General features: G+C 68.2%; 10 protein-coding genes across 10 annotated transcripts; 4 read left to right on the forward strand and 6 right to left on the reverse strand.

The window, feature by feature from the left end:
• Positions 1–708: 708 nt before the first annotated feature.
• MICPUCDRAFT_47753 (uncharacterized protein) lies at positions 709–1047 on the reverse strand (the record flags this gene model as incomplete). Its single annotated transcript, XM_003060103.1, has 1 exon — positions 709–1047. The coding sequence occupies one exon, from the start codon at positions 1045–1047 to the stop codon at positions 709–711; it is 339 nt and encodes a 112-aa protein (XP_003060149.1).
• Positions 1048–1504: 457 nt separating this feature from the next.
• MICPUCDRAFT_59616 (uncharacterized protein) lies at positions 1505–2014 on the reverse strand (the record flags this gene model as incomplete). Its single annotated transcript, XM_003060104.1, has 1 exon — positions 1505–2014. One exon carries the CDS (start codon positions 2012–2014, stop codon positions 1505–1507), a length of 510 nt encoding a protein of 169 aa, XP_003060150.1.
• A 387-nt stretch (positions 2015–2401) lies between these two features.
• MICPUCDRAFT_59617 (uncharacterized protein) lies at positions 2402–3569 on the forward strand (the record flags this gene model as incomplete). The annotated part of the gene is made up of 1 exon (XM_003059811.1): positions 2402–3569. The coding sequence occupies one exon, from the start codon at positions 2402–2404 to the stop codon at positions 3440–3442; it is 1041 nt and encodes a 346-aa protein (XP_003059857.1). The 3' UTR covers positions 3443–3569.
• A 98-nt stretch (positions 3570–3667) lies between these two features.
• Positions 3668–6112, reverse strand: MICPUCDRAFT_59618 (uncharacterized protein; the record flags this gene model as incomplete). Its single annotated transcript, XM_003060105.1, has 1 exon — positions 3668–6112. The coding sequence occupies one exon, from the start codon at positions 6110–6112 to the stop codon at positions 3668–3670; it is 2445 nt and encodes an 814-aa protein (XP_003060151.1).
• Positions 6113–6353: 241 nt separating this feature from the next.
• Positions 6354–7523, forward strand: MICPUCDRAFT_59619 (Drug/Metabolite transporter superfamily; the record flags this gene model as incomplete). The annotated part of the gene is made up of 1 exon (XM_003059812.1): positions 6354–7523. One exon carries the CDS (start codon positions 6354–6356, stop codon positions 7521–7523), a length of 1170 nt encoding a protein of 389 aa, XP_003059858.1.
• A 23-nt stretch (positions 7524–7546) lies between these two features.
• Positions 7547–9285, reverse strand: MICPUCDRAFT_34341 (histone deacetylase; the record flags this gene model as incomplete). Its single annotated transcript, XM_003060106.1, has 2 exons — positions 7547–8857; positions 9133–9285. The coding sequence occupies 2 exons, from the start codon at positions 9283–9285 to the stop codon at positions 7718–7720; spliced, it is 1293 nt and encodes a 430-aa protein (XP_003060152.1). The 3' UTR covers positions 7547–7717.
• Positions 9286–9527: 242 nt separating this feature from the next.
• On the reverse strand, positions 9528–10069 carry MICPUCDRAFT_18327 (uncharacterized protein; the record flags this gene model as incomplete). The annotated part of the gene is made up of 2 exons (XM_003060107.1): positions 9528–9759; positions 9930–10069. Coding segments are annotated over 2 exons (372 nt in total), but the record flags the coding sequence as incomplete, so codon positions are not given.
• Positions 10070–10866: 797 nt separating this feature from the next.
• Positions 10867–12258, forward strand: MICPUCDRAFT_18602 (uncharacterized protein; the record flags this gene model as incomplete). The annotated part of the gene is made up of 2 exons (XM_003059813.1): positions 10867–11886; positions 12055–12258. The coding sequence occupies 2 exons, from the start codon at positions 10867–10869 to the stop codon at positions 12256–12258; spliced, it is 1224 nt and encodes a 407-aa protein (XP_003059859.1).
• Positions 12259–12296: 38 nt separating this feature from the next.
• MICPUCDRAFT_59624 (uncharacterized protein) lies at positions 12297–14395 on the reverse strand. The gene is made up of 4 exons (XM_003060108.1): positions 14231–14395; positions 13590–14075; positions 12922–13396; positions 12297–12737 (listed from the first exon to the last, which is right to left on the reverse strand). Exons 1-4 carry the CDS (start codon positions 14359–14361, stop codon positions 12351–12353), a joined length of 1479 nt encoding a protein of 492 aa, XP_003060154.1. The 5' UTR covers positions 14362–14395; the 3' UTR covers positions 12297–12350.
• Positions 14396–14658: 263 nt separating this feature from the next.
• On the forward strand, positions 14659–15633 carry MICPUCDRAFT_59625 (uncharacterized protein; the record flags this gene model as incomplete). The annotated part of the gene is made up of 2 exons (XM_003059814.1): positions 14659–14955; positions 15004–15633. 2 exons carry the CDS (start codon positions 14659–14661, stop codon positions 15631–15633), a joined length of 927 nt encoding a protein of 308 aa, XP_003059860.1.
• Between the last annotated feature and the right edge of the window lie 70 nt (positions 15634–15703).

The following is a 15703-nucleotide window of genomic DNA, read 5'->3' on the forward strand; positions in this document are numbered from 1 at the left end:
CGCGGCGCGCGAGGACGCGTCGACCCGCGCGGCGCTCGTCGCGACGTTGCCGTCGCTGCGGGAGCTGGACGACGTCGTCGTGAGCGCGCGCGAGCGGCGGGAAGCGAAGGCGACCTTCGGGGAGGAAGACAGCGACGCCGCGGCCGTCGTCGTCGCCGCCGCCGCCGCCTCCGCGGCCCCCGCCGCCCCCGCCGACGTCGCCGCGGGCGCGGACGCCGTCGCCCTCACCCCGCCCACCGCCGCCGCCGCCTCCGCCGCCGCCGCCGCCGCCGCCGCCGTGCTCGCGCCCTCGGGGTCTTCTGCGACGGCGGCGTCGGAGGACGACGACGCGTCCGTCGAACGCCTGAGGGCGCTCGCGAGGACGCTCGCGGACCCCTCGCTGAGCGCCGTCGGCGCGAGGGACGCGGCGACGGCGGCGACGACGATCGACGCGACGCGAGCGCTGCGCGCGGCGAAGGACTCGGCGTCCGCGCGCGGGCTGACGCGCGCGGACGAGACGAGGGACGGCGAGATCGACGTGGACGCGAGGGTGAGGCAGGGCGCGCGGAGGCACGGGGCGTCGCTGCGAGAGGCGAACGCGCTGCGAGGGAGAGACTGACGACGTCTGACGGAGACGTTTTTCTTCTGTTCTGCTCGCTCGTCGCAAAAATGCGTTGTTAGTAGACTTTTAACTAGTAGATGCCGCCATCCGCGCCTTTCCCGCTCTCCTCACGCCGCGGGCGCCGCGAGGAAGTACTTCAGGCGCTCGATCAGCTGCGGCGCGTTCGGCAGCCCCTCGATCCGGTCCGCGACTTTCCCGTCCTTGAACAGGATGATCGTCGGCAGAGCCTCCACGCCGTACGTACTCGCGACGTTCGGGTACTTCTCCGTGTTTATCTTCACGAGCTTCACCTGGTCCTTCCCGACCGCCGCCGCGACCGCGGGGAAGACCTGAGTGCTGAGGATCTGGCACGGCCCGCACCACGTCGCGTAGAAGTCGACGAGGACGGCGACGGACGAGCCGGCGATCATCTCGTCGAAGGACGCGAAGGTCTCTTTCGTCGCCATCGCGAGGACGTCGCCGCCGCGCGAACGGACGCGCGCGCGACGATTCCTCCGCGTCGGATGATGATGAAGATGATGATGCGTCAGAAGACGGTGACGCGCGCATTGCGACGTCGTGACGCCGCGCGAGGACGCGCGCGGCGCGAGGACGCGCGAGGACGTCGAAGCGCACGACATGACGGGGTGGGCGACGGACGCGCGAGTGCGGCGAGCGCGACGACGACAGTGACTGACGACGGGCGCGATGGGAGCGCGTCTCAGATATTTATTTACAAGGCGAGACGCTTTTGCTTTTTCGAGGGACCGCGAATGACGCGCTCCACGCTCCGACCTTCGAGAGGCTTCCTTCCTTCTCTGGTGCCGCGTCTTCTTCGCGCTCATCGTCACGGCTCCTGCCCGCAGTCGAGCTTCTCGTCGTCGTCGAGCAGGGGGTTGATGAACTCGCACAGGGGGTCGTACGTCACCGCGCCTGCGCGGGGGTCGTCGGCAGCGGCGGCGGCGGCGTCAGCGGCGAAAGGGGGGGGGGAGGGCGAGACAGAAGATCGCGAAAAACGAAGACCAGCAGAAAACCAAAAATCACTTTTCCCCGAGGGTGCGACTCGGAAGCGGCGGGAAGACCCCGGGCTACCGGGACGGGGACGGGGACGGGGACGGGGACGGGGACGCCCGCGGACGACGCACCTCCGGCTTCGAACCCGAAGACGTCGAACAGCGCGTTCACCGCGACCTCGACGAGCCCGCGCCTCGAAACGGGCGCCGCCTCGAGCGCGTCGCGGACCGCGGACGCGTCCGAGGGCTCGAGCGTCGCGAGCGACGACAGCGCGCGCGCGCGTCGAGCGCTCGGCGTCGGCGCTGCTGACGTCAGCAGCGCGCGGCCGCTCGCGGTCGGCGACGCCGCCGCGCACGCGACGTGCGCGGCGAGCGCGCACGTCGCGAGGAGGCGCAGCGCGAGTCGTCGCGCGGCGGGCATGTCGAGGAGGAGGAGGAGGAGGGGGGGGGCGGGAGAGGGGCGAGGGCGAGGGAAGAGGAGGAGGAGGAGGAGGAGGGCGAGGCGCGGCGCGGGCGGCGCGCGGGCGGGCTGCGGTGGGCGTTGTGTCGGCCCTCGGCCGCTCGAACGCGCGTCGTGCGTCGTGCGCGCGGTCTCCGCGCGGGGACTCGCGCGCTCGGGGCCTCGTCGCGCGCGCGGTCGCGCCGTCCGAAGACGAGCCTCGGCGTGGGCGTCACGGACGCCGAGAAACGGCCGCGTGCGGTTCGCGGTCGGGTGCGAAACAGTCTGTCTGAGGATAAGGCGGTGCCGACCTACGCGCGCCACTCGAACGGCGCGTCGCGACGCTCCGCCCGCGCTCCGCCCACCCCGATGGCGACGACTTCTCTCACCGCCGCGCCCTTCGCGCGCGCCTCGGTCCGCGCGCCTCGGCGATCTTCGCGATCGGCGTCGACGACGACGACGACGACGACGCGCGCGTCCGGAGAAAACAGCGCGACAATCGCCGGCAAAAACTCCCCCGCGTTCGTCGACGCCGTGAGCGGCGAGTGGGAGGGCCACAGCGTCTACTTCGACGCCGCCGGGACCCCAATCGCGCTCCCGAGGAACGTCGTCCCGCCCGCGTTCGCGGAGTGGGGCGTCGAGCTCGTGGACTGGCAGTCGCAGTGCGCGATGCGCGCGGACGACGACGCGAAGGAGATCTACGCGAGAGAGCTCCGATTCTTACCCACGGTGGGCTGCGAAGCGGACGCGAGCACGGTCGAGAGCGCGATTGAGCGACGCGTGGCGTTCGACGACGTGACGCCCGCGCCGCCGGGCGACGACGCGCCGGGCGGCGGGAATGGCGTCGAGTTCGGGAGCTACAGCGCCGGCCCGGGGAGCCTGGCGGCGCGCGACGGCGAGGAGACGACGATCGTGATGGAACACGCGCTCGCGTTCACGACGGGCTCGGGCGAGGACGCGAAGCGAACGAGGCTGCGGCTGCGCCAGACGATATCCCCGGTCGACGGCGCGATCGAGTCCATCGTCGGGTGGAAGGAGTACTGGTACGAGCCGTTCAACGACGCGGCGTCGCTGTGCTCGAGCTGCGGCGGGCCGAACAAGTGGGGCGAGACGCTCGCGACGGATCCGGCGGCGACGGTGTCGGGCCCCGGCTGGCGCGGCGACGACTGGCGCGGTTTGTCGGACGCCGCCGTGATGCTCAGGGAGGGCGTCTGGAGCGATCGCGCGGTGCTTCCGGACGGCGGCGGCGTCGTGTATCAGATCGGGTGGCACATACCGGACCGGGACGCGGTGTACCTGCCGCCGTGCAGGGAGGTGGAGACGCACCTCGTGAGCGAACGAGAGTACGACGGCGACGGGAACTTCGTCGGGGCGAAGTTTATGAAGCTGACCAGGCCGGCGCCGAAGTGAGTGAGGGTTACAGTGCGTGATGATGAAACGCATCATCTCGCGGCGGGCGTTACTTGACCTATACGTGTACTGTAGGTTGCTTCGCGTTGCCTCTCTTTGCTTGTACTATTACTAACGTATTACTTCCACTACACACTTCCTACTCGGTACGAAGGTACTTTCGTACTAACCTATCGCGAACGATACAACCCCGGACTCGCGATGCGATACTCGTAGACTCGACTATCATTCCGTCCTCCCCCCCGCGTCCGCGCTCGCGTCCGCGCCCCACTCGAGACGCGCGCCCTCCGACGCCAACGACGCGGTCGCGCCGACGTCCCATCCGCGCGCCTCGCACCCGGCGATGAACGACGGGTACACGTCGCGCATCCATCGCGCGGCTTCCTCCTCGCTCATCCCCGCCTCCGTCTCGCGCGACGCACGGCGTTCCTCCGCGGGCGTCGGCGGCGGCGCGTCTGGCGGCGGCGCGGGCGCCGCCGCGCCCGCGAGCAAACACGCGTGCGCGTAGGCGCGCAACTCGTCCGCGGGGGTCGCGCCGCGTCGGAGGACGACGCGGACGCGCGCGGCGGGCGGAGACGCGCCGGTTCGCATTCTCCGCGTTCTCCGGCGACCGTTCGCGTTCTCCAGATCCTCCTCCCGGAATATCAAGTACGCGTCGTCCGTCGCCTCGGACAACGCGTTCGCGACGACGACCGCGGAACGCGCGTCGGACGCGCTCGACAGCCGCGACCCCATGACGACGCCGCCGCCCTCGCCGTCGCCCGCCGCGAGTCGCGCGCGACGCCGCCGCCGCGTGAACGGCAGAGACGACGGCGTCAGCAGACTCCACGGCCAGAACATCCATCGGAACCCTCGCGGGAGCAGCGGCTCGATCGCGGACACCTCCGCAATGGACATGACGCCCTCGCCGATCGCGGCGACGGCGCCGGCGCCCCCGCCGACGTACGCGTCGTCGTCGTCGTCGTCCGACGAGTGCGGGTGCTCCGACGCGGAGGAGGAGGCGCGCCCCCGCCCCTCGCCTCCGCCGCCGCCGCCGCCGCCGCGCTCGCGGTGCCACCGGAACCGCCGCAGCAGTATCCTGACGACGACGCGGTTCATCGTGTTAAGACGCAGCGACCGCATCGCGCGGACGTTGAAGAAGACGTGAAGCGCGGTGAGCAGAGCGAACCAGAACCAGATCGCCGCCGCGTCGTCCGCGGCGAGCCGCGTCACGAGCACGCCCGCGCCCATACCGATCAACGTCGCCGCGGTCTCTTGCGTCCCTTCCTTCGCGTCGACGTCCGCGACGGAACCCGTTGTAGAGCCCCCCGTTCTGCCCCGCGTGAAGCTTCTTCCCGCGTCGTCCCCGGCCGCGAAGTGCTGCGTCAGCGCCGCGCGCGTCGCGCGGGACGTCACCCCGCACAGCGACCGCGCCAACCCGCCGAGGCACGCGGCGACGAGGAAGTAGTAGTCGCCGCCGAAACCGGCGGTCGTCGCGGCGACGCCCTCTTCGTTCTTGACGCTGACCGCCCCGAAGCGACCGAGGGTCTGCCACGTCCACCACCCGCCGCCGCCGCCATCGCCGGAGAAACTCTCCGCGCCGCCGCCGCCGCCGCCCGCGACTAGTCTCGAGAACGCCGCCACCGCGATCGCCCTCGCCGCCGGCGACGCGAGCTCGATCGCCATCCCCAGGTCGTTCATCGCGTCCGCGAACAGCCGCCAACGCTTCGCGTCCGCGTCCATGGCCCGCCCCCGCGTCGCGGCGAACGCGACGCCGCCGAGCATCGACGTCAGGTCCCTCGCCACGAACTGCGCGGTCGCGGACGCCGCGGTCGCCGTCGACGAGCCGACGCCGGCGCCGCGAAGCAGCGCGGTCGAGCACAAGATCCCGCGCGCGTACGAGCACACGCCCTGCGCGGCGTCGCAGAGTTGGAACGCGAGGTAATCCGAGCTGACGCTGCGCGGGTACCCCTCCGGGAGGAACGCGCGTCGGAGCGCGCGGAGGCACGCGCGGAGGAGCGGCGGCGCGACGCCCTCCGAGGACCCGGCCTTCCCGCCGAATCGCGCGGAGGCGCGGTACACCCCGCCGCGCGACGCGTGATGCGCGTCGACGACGCGCGGGTCGTCCGACGGGAGGCTGTCGTCTCCATCCGGTCGTCGCGCGCGCCACACGTGCTCCGCGCGTCGCGCGCACGCGTCCGCGAACTCCGCGGCGACGACGTCGTCGTCGTCGTGATGATGATCACGCCGCGCGGAGGACGCCGCCGTCGCGCGTCGTCGCGCGCCGTGCGTCCGGCGTCGTCGCGCCTGGCTCTCTCGATTGAGATGCCACAGGACGGCGTCAGCATCTCTTCGGTCGACGCCGCTGACGACGTCCACGACCGCGCGCGCGTGATGACGCCCGCCGTGGTTCGCGCTGACGCGCCGGTGACGCGACGGCGAGGGCGCGTGCTGGTCCAGGGGGTGGACGAGCAGGTCGTCCGACCCGCCCGGGTCCGAGTCCCCCTCGCGCATCGCGGAGTGATGACGCGCGAGCTCCAGATCCGGCATTGAAGCGTCGGACACGCCGACGTTCAGCTTCAAAATGAGTTCGTCGACGACCGCCCCCGCCGCGTCGCCGACGTCGTCGTTCGGCCGCGCGCGCGCCGCACGCCGGCCAACGCGACGCCGCGGGCGTCGCTGCATGTCCATCGCCGCGCCCGCGGCGACGATCGCGCGAGCGACGCGCCGCCGTCGCGTCGAGCCGCCGCGCGCGGTCGCGGTCGCGTCGTCGTCGTCGTCGTCGTCGTCGTCGTCGTCGCGGGCGGCGGCCAGGTGCCGACTCCATCGCGCGCGCCCTCGTCTCCGTCGTCTCCCTCGTCTCCCTCGATCGTCGCGGCGCTCGCGATTCGCGACGTCCGCCGCCGCCGCGAGCCTTCTCCCGCTCGGCGTCATGCCGTCTCCCTCGACCGGCGACGCCGCGGTCGGCGTCCTCGCGGCCGCGGCGACGCCGCTCCTCGGCGCGATCGGGCTGTTCGCGTGGAGCAGGGCGTGGACGGGAACCGCGTTCGCGCTCAACCTCGTGAAGTGCTCCGTCGGGACGCTCGGGTTCGCACTGATGGGAATGCTCACGACTGTCGACGCCGGGTGGCTCGCGGGCGCGACGCCGACCGCGGTGACGTGGCTCGTGATGTCCTCCCTCCTCGGCATCGTCGTCGGGGATAATTTGTGGCTGCACGCGTTGCGCGTCATCGGCGCGAGGCGCGTCATCCTCGTCGGCATCCTCCAGCCGTTCGTCGCGCTCATCTTGGCGCGCGCGGTGCTGCGCGAGCCCGTGAGCGCGGCGACGATCGCGGGGATGGCGGTGACGTTGATCGGGGTGTTGACCGTGTCGTTGGAGAAGGACGACGCGACCGGCGGCGGGGACGACGGCGACGACGGCGACGGCGGCGACGGCGAGGGGGGCCCGGCGGAGGTGGAGCTTCCGGAGATGGGCGGCGCGTCGGCGGCGGCGGCGGTCGCGGAGGACGCGACGGCTTCCACCGCGACGGCGTTTTCGGCGGCGGCTGCGGCGAGGTCGCGCGGGTACGCCGCCGCGGCGTTGAACGTCGTCTTCGACACTTTGGGCACGGTGCTCACGAAGCGGCACGGAGCTTCGATGAACACGTGGGAGATCAACTTCATTCGCTTCGGGTTCGCGGCGGTTTCGCTCGCGTGCGTCGCCGGCGTCAGAGCCGCGGTCGCGCGTCGCGGGAGTGACGCCAGTAACGCCGCGTACGCGCGCGTTAACGATGATGATGAAGAGGGCGGCGGCGGCGGGGGTGGTGGTGGTGATACTTTGAAAGAGGTGACGGCGCCGTTCTTTCTGCCGTCGCTGACGCGCGACGCGTGGGCGTTGGTTTTACTCGGCGTGGGCTTCACGACGTTTCTCGCCCCCGGCCTCGGCAACTACGCGCTGTTCCGCGTCCCGTCGCTCGCGGTGTTCAGCACGCTGATGTGCGTCGGGCCGCTGTACTCGTTGCCGTTGGGGTGGTACGTCAAGGGCGAGAGAGTCACGTGGCGGGCGGTGGGGGGGTCGTTCGTCGCCGTCGTCGGGTGCATGCCGATGATTTGGGGGTTGTGAGATGCTCGCGACGACCGTATGTAGACTGCTATTCTTTACGTACGTATTACATCGCGACCGATCGAATCAGAGCGATCGCGCGAGCGACTAGAACTAGTAGGACACGTGTACGGTATCACGCACACGTGGACGAACAGGGGCCACGCGTTCAAAAAAACCCCGGTCGGTACAGTATCGACCGCACGTATCCGTCGTCACCGGTCTTGGTCCTTGTCGTCCTCGTAAAATTCGTCGTCGCCGAAGACCAACTTGTCCATTCCCGCCGCGCCGCCGTACCTCTCGTCCGGGTTCAACTCGTCCTCGTCAAACTCCGGGATCATCGAGTCCGGCGGAACCTCGTGCATCCCCACCCCCGGCGCGTGCTCCAACGCGCGCAAGTTCTCCATCACCTGCTGCTTTACGTCCTGCAGGTACGTCTTCGTGTTCAAGTTTTCGATGTAATTCGTCGGCTGCACCTTCATCTTATACCCCACGTCCGCGTAGTACTCGTAGTAGAAATCGTGCTCCGGGATGTCCGTGGACAACGTCTTGTCCAGAAGCGCCGCGGTCTCGTACGTCCAGCACCGCGCGACGTTGGACTTCGTGTACCCGCCGCCGCCCGTCACCAGCAGAGGCACGTTGAACCGCTTCATAAACTTCACGCAGTCCGCGTGTCCGTCCAACGTCAGGTTGAAGCATCCTAACCTGTCCGCCGCGAGCGAGTCCGCGCCGCACTGAAGCACGACCGCGCCGGGCTGGTACACGTCCATGACTTTCTGCATCACGGACTTGAAGATGGCCCTAAACCCGGCGTCGTCCATGCCGTCTAGGAGAGGGACGTTGACGCTGTAATATTTCCCCGCGTCGCCGCCGACGTCTTTGAGCGCGCCGGTGCCGGGGAAGAACATGTCGCCGTACTTGTGGAACGACACGGTCATGACTCTGTCGGTTAAATAAAAAGCTTCTTCCACGCCGTCGCCGTGGTGGATGTCGATGTCGATGTACAGAACCCTCGGGTGATGCTTCAGGAGTTCGAGGATCGCGAGGACTAAATCGTTGATGTAACAGAACCCGGACGCCTCCGACTTCTTCGCGTGGTGTAACCCCCCGGACCAGTTGATCGCGATGTCGCTGAGGCCGTGGTTCAATCGCACCGCGCCGTCGATGCTCCCGCCCGTGTACAGCTTGCAAAAGTCAAACAGACCGTCGAATATGGGGCAGTCCTCGCCGAGGTTATACCGTTGCATCTGCTCGGTGTGGTCCTGTTGCGTGTCTGGGGTGATGCGAGAGAGGAAATCCACGTAATCTTCCGCGTGGAACTGCGACATCTCCACGGGGTACGACCGACGCGGGCGCTGCGAGGGGGGAGGGAGGGAGCGAGCGAGAGAGAGAGAGAGAGATAGAGAGGAGGAAGAGGCGAAGGAGCGCGCGTCAGTCGGCGGTGGTCGGAGGACGGGAGGGTGCCCGCATCGCGTCGCGTCGGTCGATCGATCGACGCGGAAATAAATAAACACGTCGAGAATCGATCGCGCGCGCCCGCGATCGAGCGACGGATCGACGCGCGTCGCCGCGCCGATCGTCGCGAGCGAGCCGCGAACGCCGCGGGGGGTGTCCGGGTGTGGGCGCGCACGTAGACTTCCATCTTCTTGTGCAGATCGTACGACAGCACGAGGTGATGCGTCATCGCGAGACGATGCGGCTTCATCGGGTGATTGTTCCCATAGTACGACGTCCCAACGTCCGCGTCGTAGAAGTAGGAGATGCGGTCCTTGCTCGGCGCCATGACGCTCGCTCGCGACGCTTCGCGCGCGCGCCCAGCCCCCCGCGCGTGGCGTCGCGAGCGCGATGTGCGCGGAACGACGCCGGCGAAAGCGAGCGGTGGCGTTCGGGCCGCGGCGCGCGGGTCGATCTGATCGATGTGGTAGGGTTGCGAGATTCGTTCACGCGCCGTGTCGCTCGAGTTTCTGTTGGGACTTCTGTCGGATTCCACTGCGCTCGCTACGTGCCTACGGTTCTTCCTCTTCGCTAATCCACGCTCGCCTCCAAAGCCGCCATCGGGTCGTCGCCCTCCTCCTCCTCCTCCTCCTCGCCGGCCGCGATCTCCTCCTGGTACTTGTCCGCGTCCGCCCACACCGGCTGCATGGACCACCCCTGCTCGCCGCCCTTGATGGCCTGAGGCTTGGCGTAGTTGCATCGAATCACGCGGCCGTAGAGCTCCGCGTTGTGCATGTTCTCCATCGCCTCCTTCGCGTCATCCCTGCGATGGATGGACGGAGGGAGGGAGGGAGGGAGGGAGGGAGGGGTCACGGCGGGGTCGGGAGCGACGGCGCCGCGAGGAGAGGACGGCGGGGACGGATTCATTCGAAGGATGAATGAAGCGAGAGGAGCGAAGTGCGAACGAACGAATCGACGAGCGCGCGCGCGTACTTCTCCTCGAAGGTGACGAAACCGAACCCGCGGTTCTTCTGCGTCGTGTGATCGAGCGGGATGTTCACGTCCTTGAGATCCCCGAACGGGATGAACGCCGCGTGCAGGAACGCCTCCGTGACTTGCTCGTCGAGGCCGCCTGTCGCGTCGGGGAGGAGGAGGAGGAGGAGAGGGAGGTAAGATTTCGATCTTCGTCAGATCGCGATCGGAGGAAGAGGGAGAGGATCGATCGGACGTCCGGCGCGGGTGCGAGGCGCGCGCGGGGGCGTTCGCGACGCGCACCGACGTAGAGCGTCGTCTTCGCGTTCGCCATCTGCGCGCGCGAAACCCACTCCGAGGCGGCTGTCGCGACGAGGGAACGAACGAGCGAATGAATGGCGGCAACGCCCTCGGTGCCTTTTTCTCGGAGCTTCGCCAAAAAAATAGCGCGCGGCGCGGCACAGCGGAACGCTCTCGGTCGACGACTGGAACGACGTGTCTCCTCCGCGCGCGTCGCAGCACGCCGCGCGCTCGCCGTCACACGCGCGCGCACACGCCGCACGCGAACACAATGGCCATGGCCATGTCCGCGCTCAGGCGCGTCGTCGGCCCCTCCCTCGCGCCCGCGTCGCTTCCCCGACCCCCCCGCCGCGCGCGCGCGTCGGTTCCACGCGCCGTCGCCGCGAATCGAACGCGCCGTCTCACGCCGCGTCCGTCGTCCGCCCGTCGTCTCCCTCCTCAGGCTCGCCAGCGGCTTCGGGCTCCGCGCGACCGCCGCGCGCTCCGCCGTCCGCGCGACGCCGACGCGCGCGTTCACCGTCCGCGCCGCGGTCGCGTCCGCGGAGCCGACCGTCGTCAAGCGCGAAGGCGCGTCCGACGCCCGATCGACCCTCGCGCCGTCGCGACCACCCCGCTCTTATCCGAACGAAAGCGAAACGAAACCCGCGCGACGCGATCGATGGCCATCCCGCGACCGTCGCCCTCATATGCCCGTCCTCCTCCCGCGCCCTTCTCACGCCGCCATCCCCACCTCTCCCTCCCTCGCCCCAACACCACAGACGTCATCACGGGCGACGCGGACAACAACGTGACGGACCACATCTTCGAGAAGATGGGGTACGCGCTCCACAAGCGCCCGGACCATCCCCTCGGCATCATCAAGGCTGTCATCGGCGACTACTTCGACGAGAAGTTCGGCAAAGGCGAGTTCGCGACGTTCGACGACATGTACCCCATCGTCACCGCGCACGCGAACTTCGACTCCGTGCTCGTGCCCCCCGACCACGTGTCTCGCAGCGCGAACGACACGTACTACGTGAACAAGGACACCGTGTTGCGGTGCCACACGAGCGCGCACCAGGCGGAGATGTTGAAGGACGGCGCGCGGAAATTTCTCGTCACCGGCGACGTCTACCGCCGCGACTCCATCGACGCGACGCACTTCCCGGTGTTTCATCAGATGGAGGGCGTCCGCGTGTTCGAACCGAAGGAGTGGGAGGACGCCGGCGTCGACGCCGTCGACCTCGCGAGCGCGGAGCTGAAGGAGACGCTCGAGGGGCTCGCGACGCATCTGTTCGGCGACGTCGAGACGCGGTGGGTGGACGCGTACTTTCCGTTCACCGAGCCGTCGTACGAGCTGGAGATCTTCTTCAAGGGCGAGTGGCTCGAGGTGCTCGGGTGCGGGGTCATGGAGATGAAGATCTTGGAGGACGCGGGGCTCGGGGACAAGAGGGCGTGGGCGTTCGGGCTCGGGTTGGAGCGCCTCGCGATGGTGCTCTTCGACGTCCCGGACATTCGCTTGTTTTGGTCCGACGATAAGCGATTCACGAAGCAGTTCAAGGAAGGGATGTTCCGCGCCGGCGGCGTCGGGATGCAGAAGTTCAAGCCGTACAGCAAGTACCCGCCGTGCTTGAAGGACGTCTCGTTCTGGCTCCCGAAGGAGAACCCGGAGTCGTTCACGGAGAACAACCTGTGCGAGGTGCGTTCTATCTCACACTGGTTCCCGTACGACCGCGTCGGCGTGGTGAACGCCGATCCTTAAGGACTTTACTTCCCGGCGCATCTCTCCGCCCAGGGTCCCTCAGTTTCAATCCCCGCCCGCGTTGCCTTTCAACTCCATCTGACGCCTTTCAACTCCACCCCACAGGTTGTCCGCGACGTCGCCGGGAGCCTCGTGGAGGAGGTGAAGCTCATCGACGAGTTCGAGAACAAAAAGAAGGGCCTGACGTCGAACTGCTTCCGGATCACGTACAGGAGCATGGAGAGGAGCCTGACGGACGAGGAGATCAACGCGCTGCAGGATAAGGTGCGGGAGGACATGGTGGCCAAGCTCGGCGTGGAGCTGCGCTGAGCGAGCGGCGCGCGGGCGGGGGGAGCGCGCGAGCGACTGTTCGATTCGATTTTTTTAACACCACAATATTCGTTCACGACGATCGCGCGGGTCTACAACTCTAACTCGCGATAGGCGCCCGGGTCGCTTCGCTTCTTCTTCTTCAGCGGCTTCTTCTTCGGCTGCTTCGGCTTTGGCTTCGGCTTCTCCTCGTCCGGTCCGTCGTCGTCGTCGTCGTCGTCCGCCTCCGCGGCTCTCTTCGCGCGAAGTTCCTCCTCGAGTTCCGCCTTCATCGCTCTCAACTTCTCGATGCGTTCCGCCCGCGCCCTTCGCTCCTTCTCCAGCTTCGCGAGCTCCTCCTTCCGCGCCCTCCGCTCGTTCGCCTCCGCTCGCTCCCTCTCCTCCCTCTCCTCCCTCTCCTCCCTCTCCTCCCTCTCCGCCCGTCCACGCTCTCTCCGCGCCCGCTTCGCCTCCTCCGCGTCGTACCCCCGCCGCGCGCGCTGAGGGTCGTTCCATACAAAGCGACGTCGGGGTGGAGTTGAAAGGCGTCAGTTGAAGTTGAAAGGCGTCGCGGTCGGGGATTGAAAGCGAGGGGCGGGTGGAGAGATGCGCCGGGCAAAGTCTTTAAGGAATCGCGTTCACAACGCGAACGCGGCCGTATGGGGACCAGTGTATAGAACGCACCTCGTCCGCCCGCCGCGCCCGCTCCTCCGCGCGTTCGGCTCGAACCTCCGCCTCGACGTCCCTCTCTTTGCCTCCCGCTCTCCCCTTCCGCGAACCTATCAGCGTCTCGCGCGCCTCGTTCAGCTTCGTCTGCATCTCCATCGCCTCGTCTTTATCGCCCTTGTACTTATCCGGGTGCCACTTGATGGACATCTTGCGGAACGCCTTCGTGATCTCTTCCTCCGTCGCGCCCGCGGACACGCCCAACAGCCTCCGCGCCTCTCGGACGCTCAGACTCGAGTCTCCGCCGAAGTTGATCTCCGCGCCGAAGCCGCTGAAGACGTCCTCGAAGAACGCCTTGGCGTGTCGCGCGAACTCGTCGCCGTTCAGATCCCACGACCCGTCGGCGTCCTTGTGAAAGATGCCCTCCTCCACGACCCACTTCGTGGCGAAGACGCCCGTGACGAGCGCGAAAATCCAGATCAATACCAAGAGGCTCAGGGTCGTTCCATACCAGCGAATGTCGGGGTGGAGTTGAAAGGCGTCAGACTTGGGAGTTGAAAGGCGTCGAAGGCGGGGATTGAACGCGAGGGACCATGGGCGGAGAGACACGCCGGGCAAAGTCCTTAAGGATCGGCGTTCACCACGCCGACGCGGTCGTATGGGGACCGGTGTGAGATAGAACGCACCTCACCGCGCCGCCGAAAGTGATCGGCTTATCGTCCCACCGCGGGTCCCCCGTCCGCCACCGCCGGCTCCGGTGCGCCGCGAGCATCGCCGCCGGCAACGCCGGGAGGATGGACGAGACCCCGAACCCGCCCGCGCAGACGGACGCGCCGACGGCGGCGGCGACGACGTTTCGAAGCGAACACGCGACGCGTCCCGCGGAGGAGACGCCCCAGACGCCGCATCCCATCGCGATCGCGCCGAGGGCGTACGCGTAGGACGACGGCATCGCGAAGCTCGCGAGGAAGCCGACGGAGAAGTAGTACCACGCGCCGACGATGATCCACGCGAGAAGCCGGGACGTTTGATACGGCGGTTTGGGCGACGACGCCACCTTCGCGGCGTGGCGCGCCTCGTGATCGGGATGCGCGTTCGCCTGCCGCGCGTACTCGGGGATTCGGACCGCGTCGCGCAGCCATCCTAACCCGAACATCGCGCCGGACGTGGACCTGCGTCGAGAGACGTGGAGAGAGCGAATCGGTTTAGAGCGATGAGATGGCTCGAGCGAACGACGACGACGGAGGGGGAGGGGCGGGGAGGGGGATCGATCGCGAGAGGTCGAGATCGCGATCGATCGCTCGATCGAAGGTTCGCGCGCGCGCACCAGAGGACGCCCTGCGTGTGCCGCTCGAGGTAGAAGTGGTGCAACCCGCACCACCCGCCGATGAGCCACAGGAGGTACGCGGTGGCGACGCTGTGCGTCTTCCGCCAAGGCGGCGGGATCGGCGCCGCCATGCGGCTCGCCGAGGGCGCCATCTCGCGAGGCGCGCGCGACCGCACTCTGATGACGCGATTTGGCTTTTTTTTTACTGTTACCTTTCTCCTCTAGTCCTCGGATCGAACCGTCGCGGCGTCGCCTCGTCACTCGCCCCCGCGCCGTCGGCACGTCCTCGACGCCGGCCGCGCCGCGCCGCGCGAAGAAGAAGAAGAAGGAAGGAAGGAAGGAAGACCCGCGCGCGCGACGGTCGGCGGCGGCGGCGAGCGAAGCGAAGCGAAGCGAAGCGAAGCCGCCGAGCGCCGTCGTTCATCGTCATGGTCCTCGTCCTCTGCATCGGCGACCTGCACGTCCCGTCGCGCGTCGCGTCGCTCCCGGCCAAGTTCCGATCCCTGCTCGTCCCGGGAAAGATCCAGCACGTCCTGTGCACGGGCGACCTGTGCGACAGAGAGACGTACGACTACCTGCGCGCGATATGCCACGACGTCGTCGTCGTCAAGGGCGCGCGCGACGACGAGAGCGCGGCGTCGCGCCCGGAGCGCATCGTCACGGTCGTGGGCGACTTTAAGGCGCGTTCTGTTGTACACTGGTCCCCGTACGACCGCGTTGGCGTGGTGAACGCCGATCCTTAAGGACTTTTGCCGTCGTCTCTCTCCGCCCAGGGTCCCTCGCTTTCAATCCCCGCCCACGACGCCTTTCAACTCCATCTGACGCCTTTGAACTCCACCCCGATATCATCGCTCGTATGGAACGGCCCTAAGATCGGACTCACGCACGGACACCAGCTCATCCCGTGGGGGGACGTCGACGCGCTCGCGCACTGCGCGCGGGAGATGTGCGTGGACATCCTGGTCACCGGGCACACGCACCAGTTCAAGGCGCACGAGCACGAGGGGCGGCTGTTGATCAACCCAGGGAGCGCGACGGGCGCGCCGGGGGGGGGCGCGGAGGCGCGTTCATATTCTATTTCCACACCGGTCCCCATACGACCGCGTTCGCGTTGTGAACTTCATTCCTTAAGGACTTTCTCTCCCGGCGCATCTCTCCGCCAATCACCCCTCGCTTTCGATCCCGACGACACACCTCGACGCCTTTCAACTCCGCCTCTGACGCCTTTCAACTCCACCCCGACATCATCGCTCGCACGGACCGTCGACCCTCGTCAGCCGGGGCGAGACGCGCGGCCGTCGTTCGTGCTCATGGACGTGGACGGGAGCCGAGTCACGGCGTACGTGTACGAGCTGGTGGGGGACGAGGTGAGGGTGGATAAGATTCAGCATTCGAAGGCGTGAGTGGGGGGGGGGGGGGGGGGGGGGATAAGGGGGGGGGGGACCGCCCGGAGGGGGCCGGACCCCGGAAAAA

The sequence above is a fragment of the Micromonas pusilla genome (genome assembly GCF_000151265.4).
Source record: "Micromonas pusilla CCMP1545 genomic scaffold MICPUCscaffold_7, whole genome shotgun sequence".
Taxonomy (NCBI): domain Eukaryota; kingdom Viridiplantae; phylum Chlorophyta; class Mamiellophyceae; order Mamiellales; family Mamiellaceae; genus Micromonas; species Micromonas pusilla.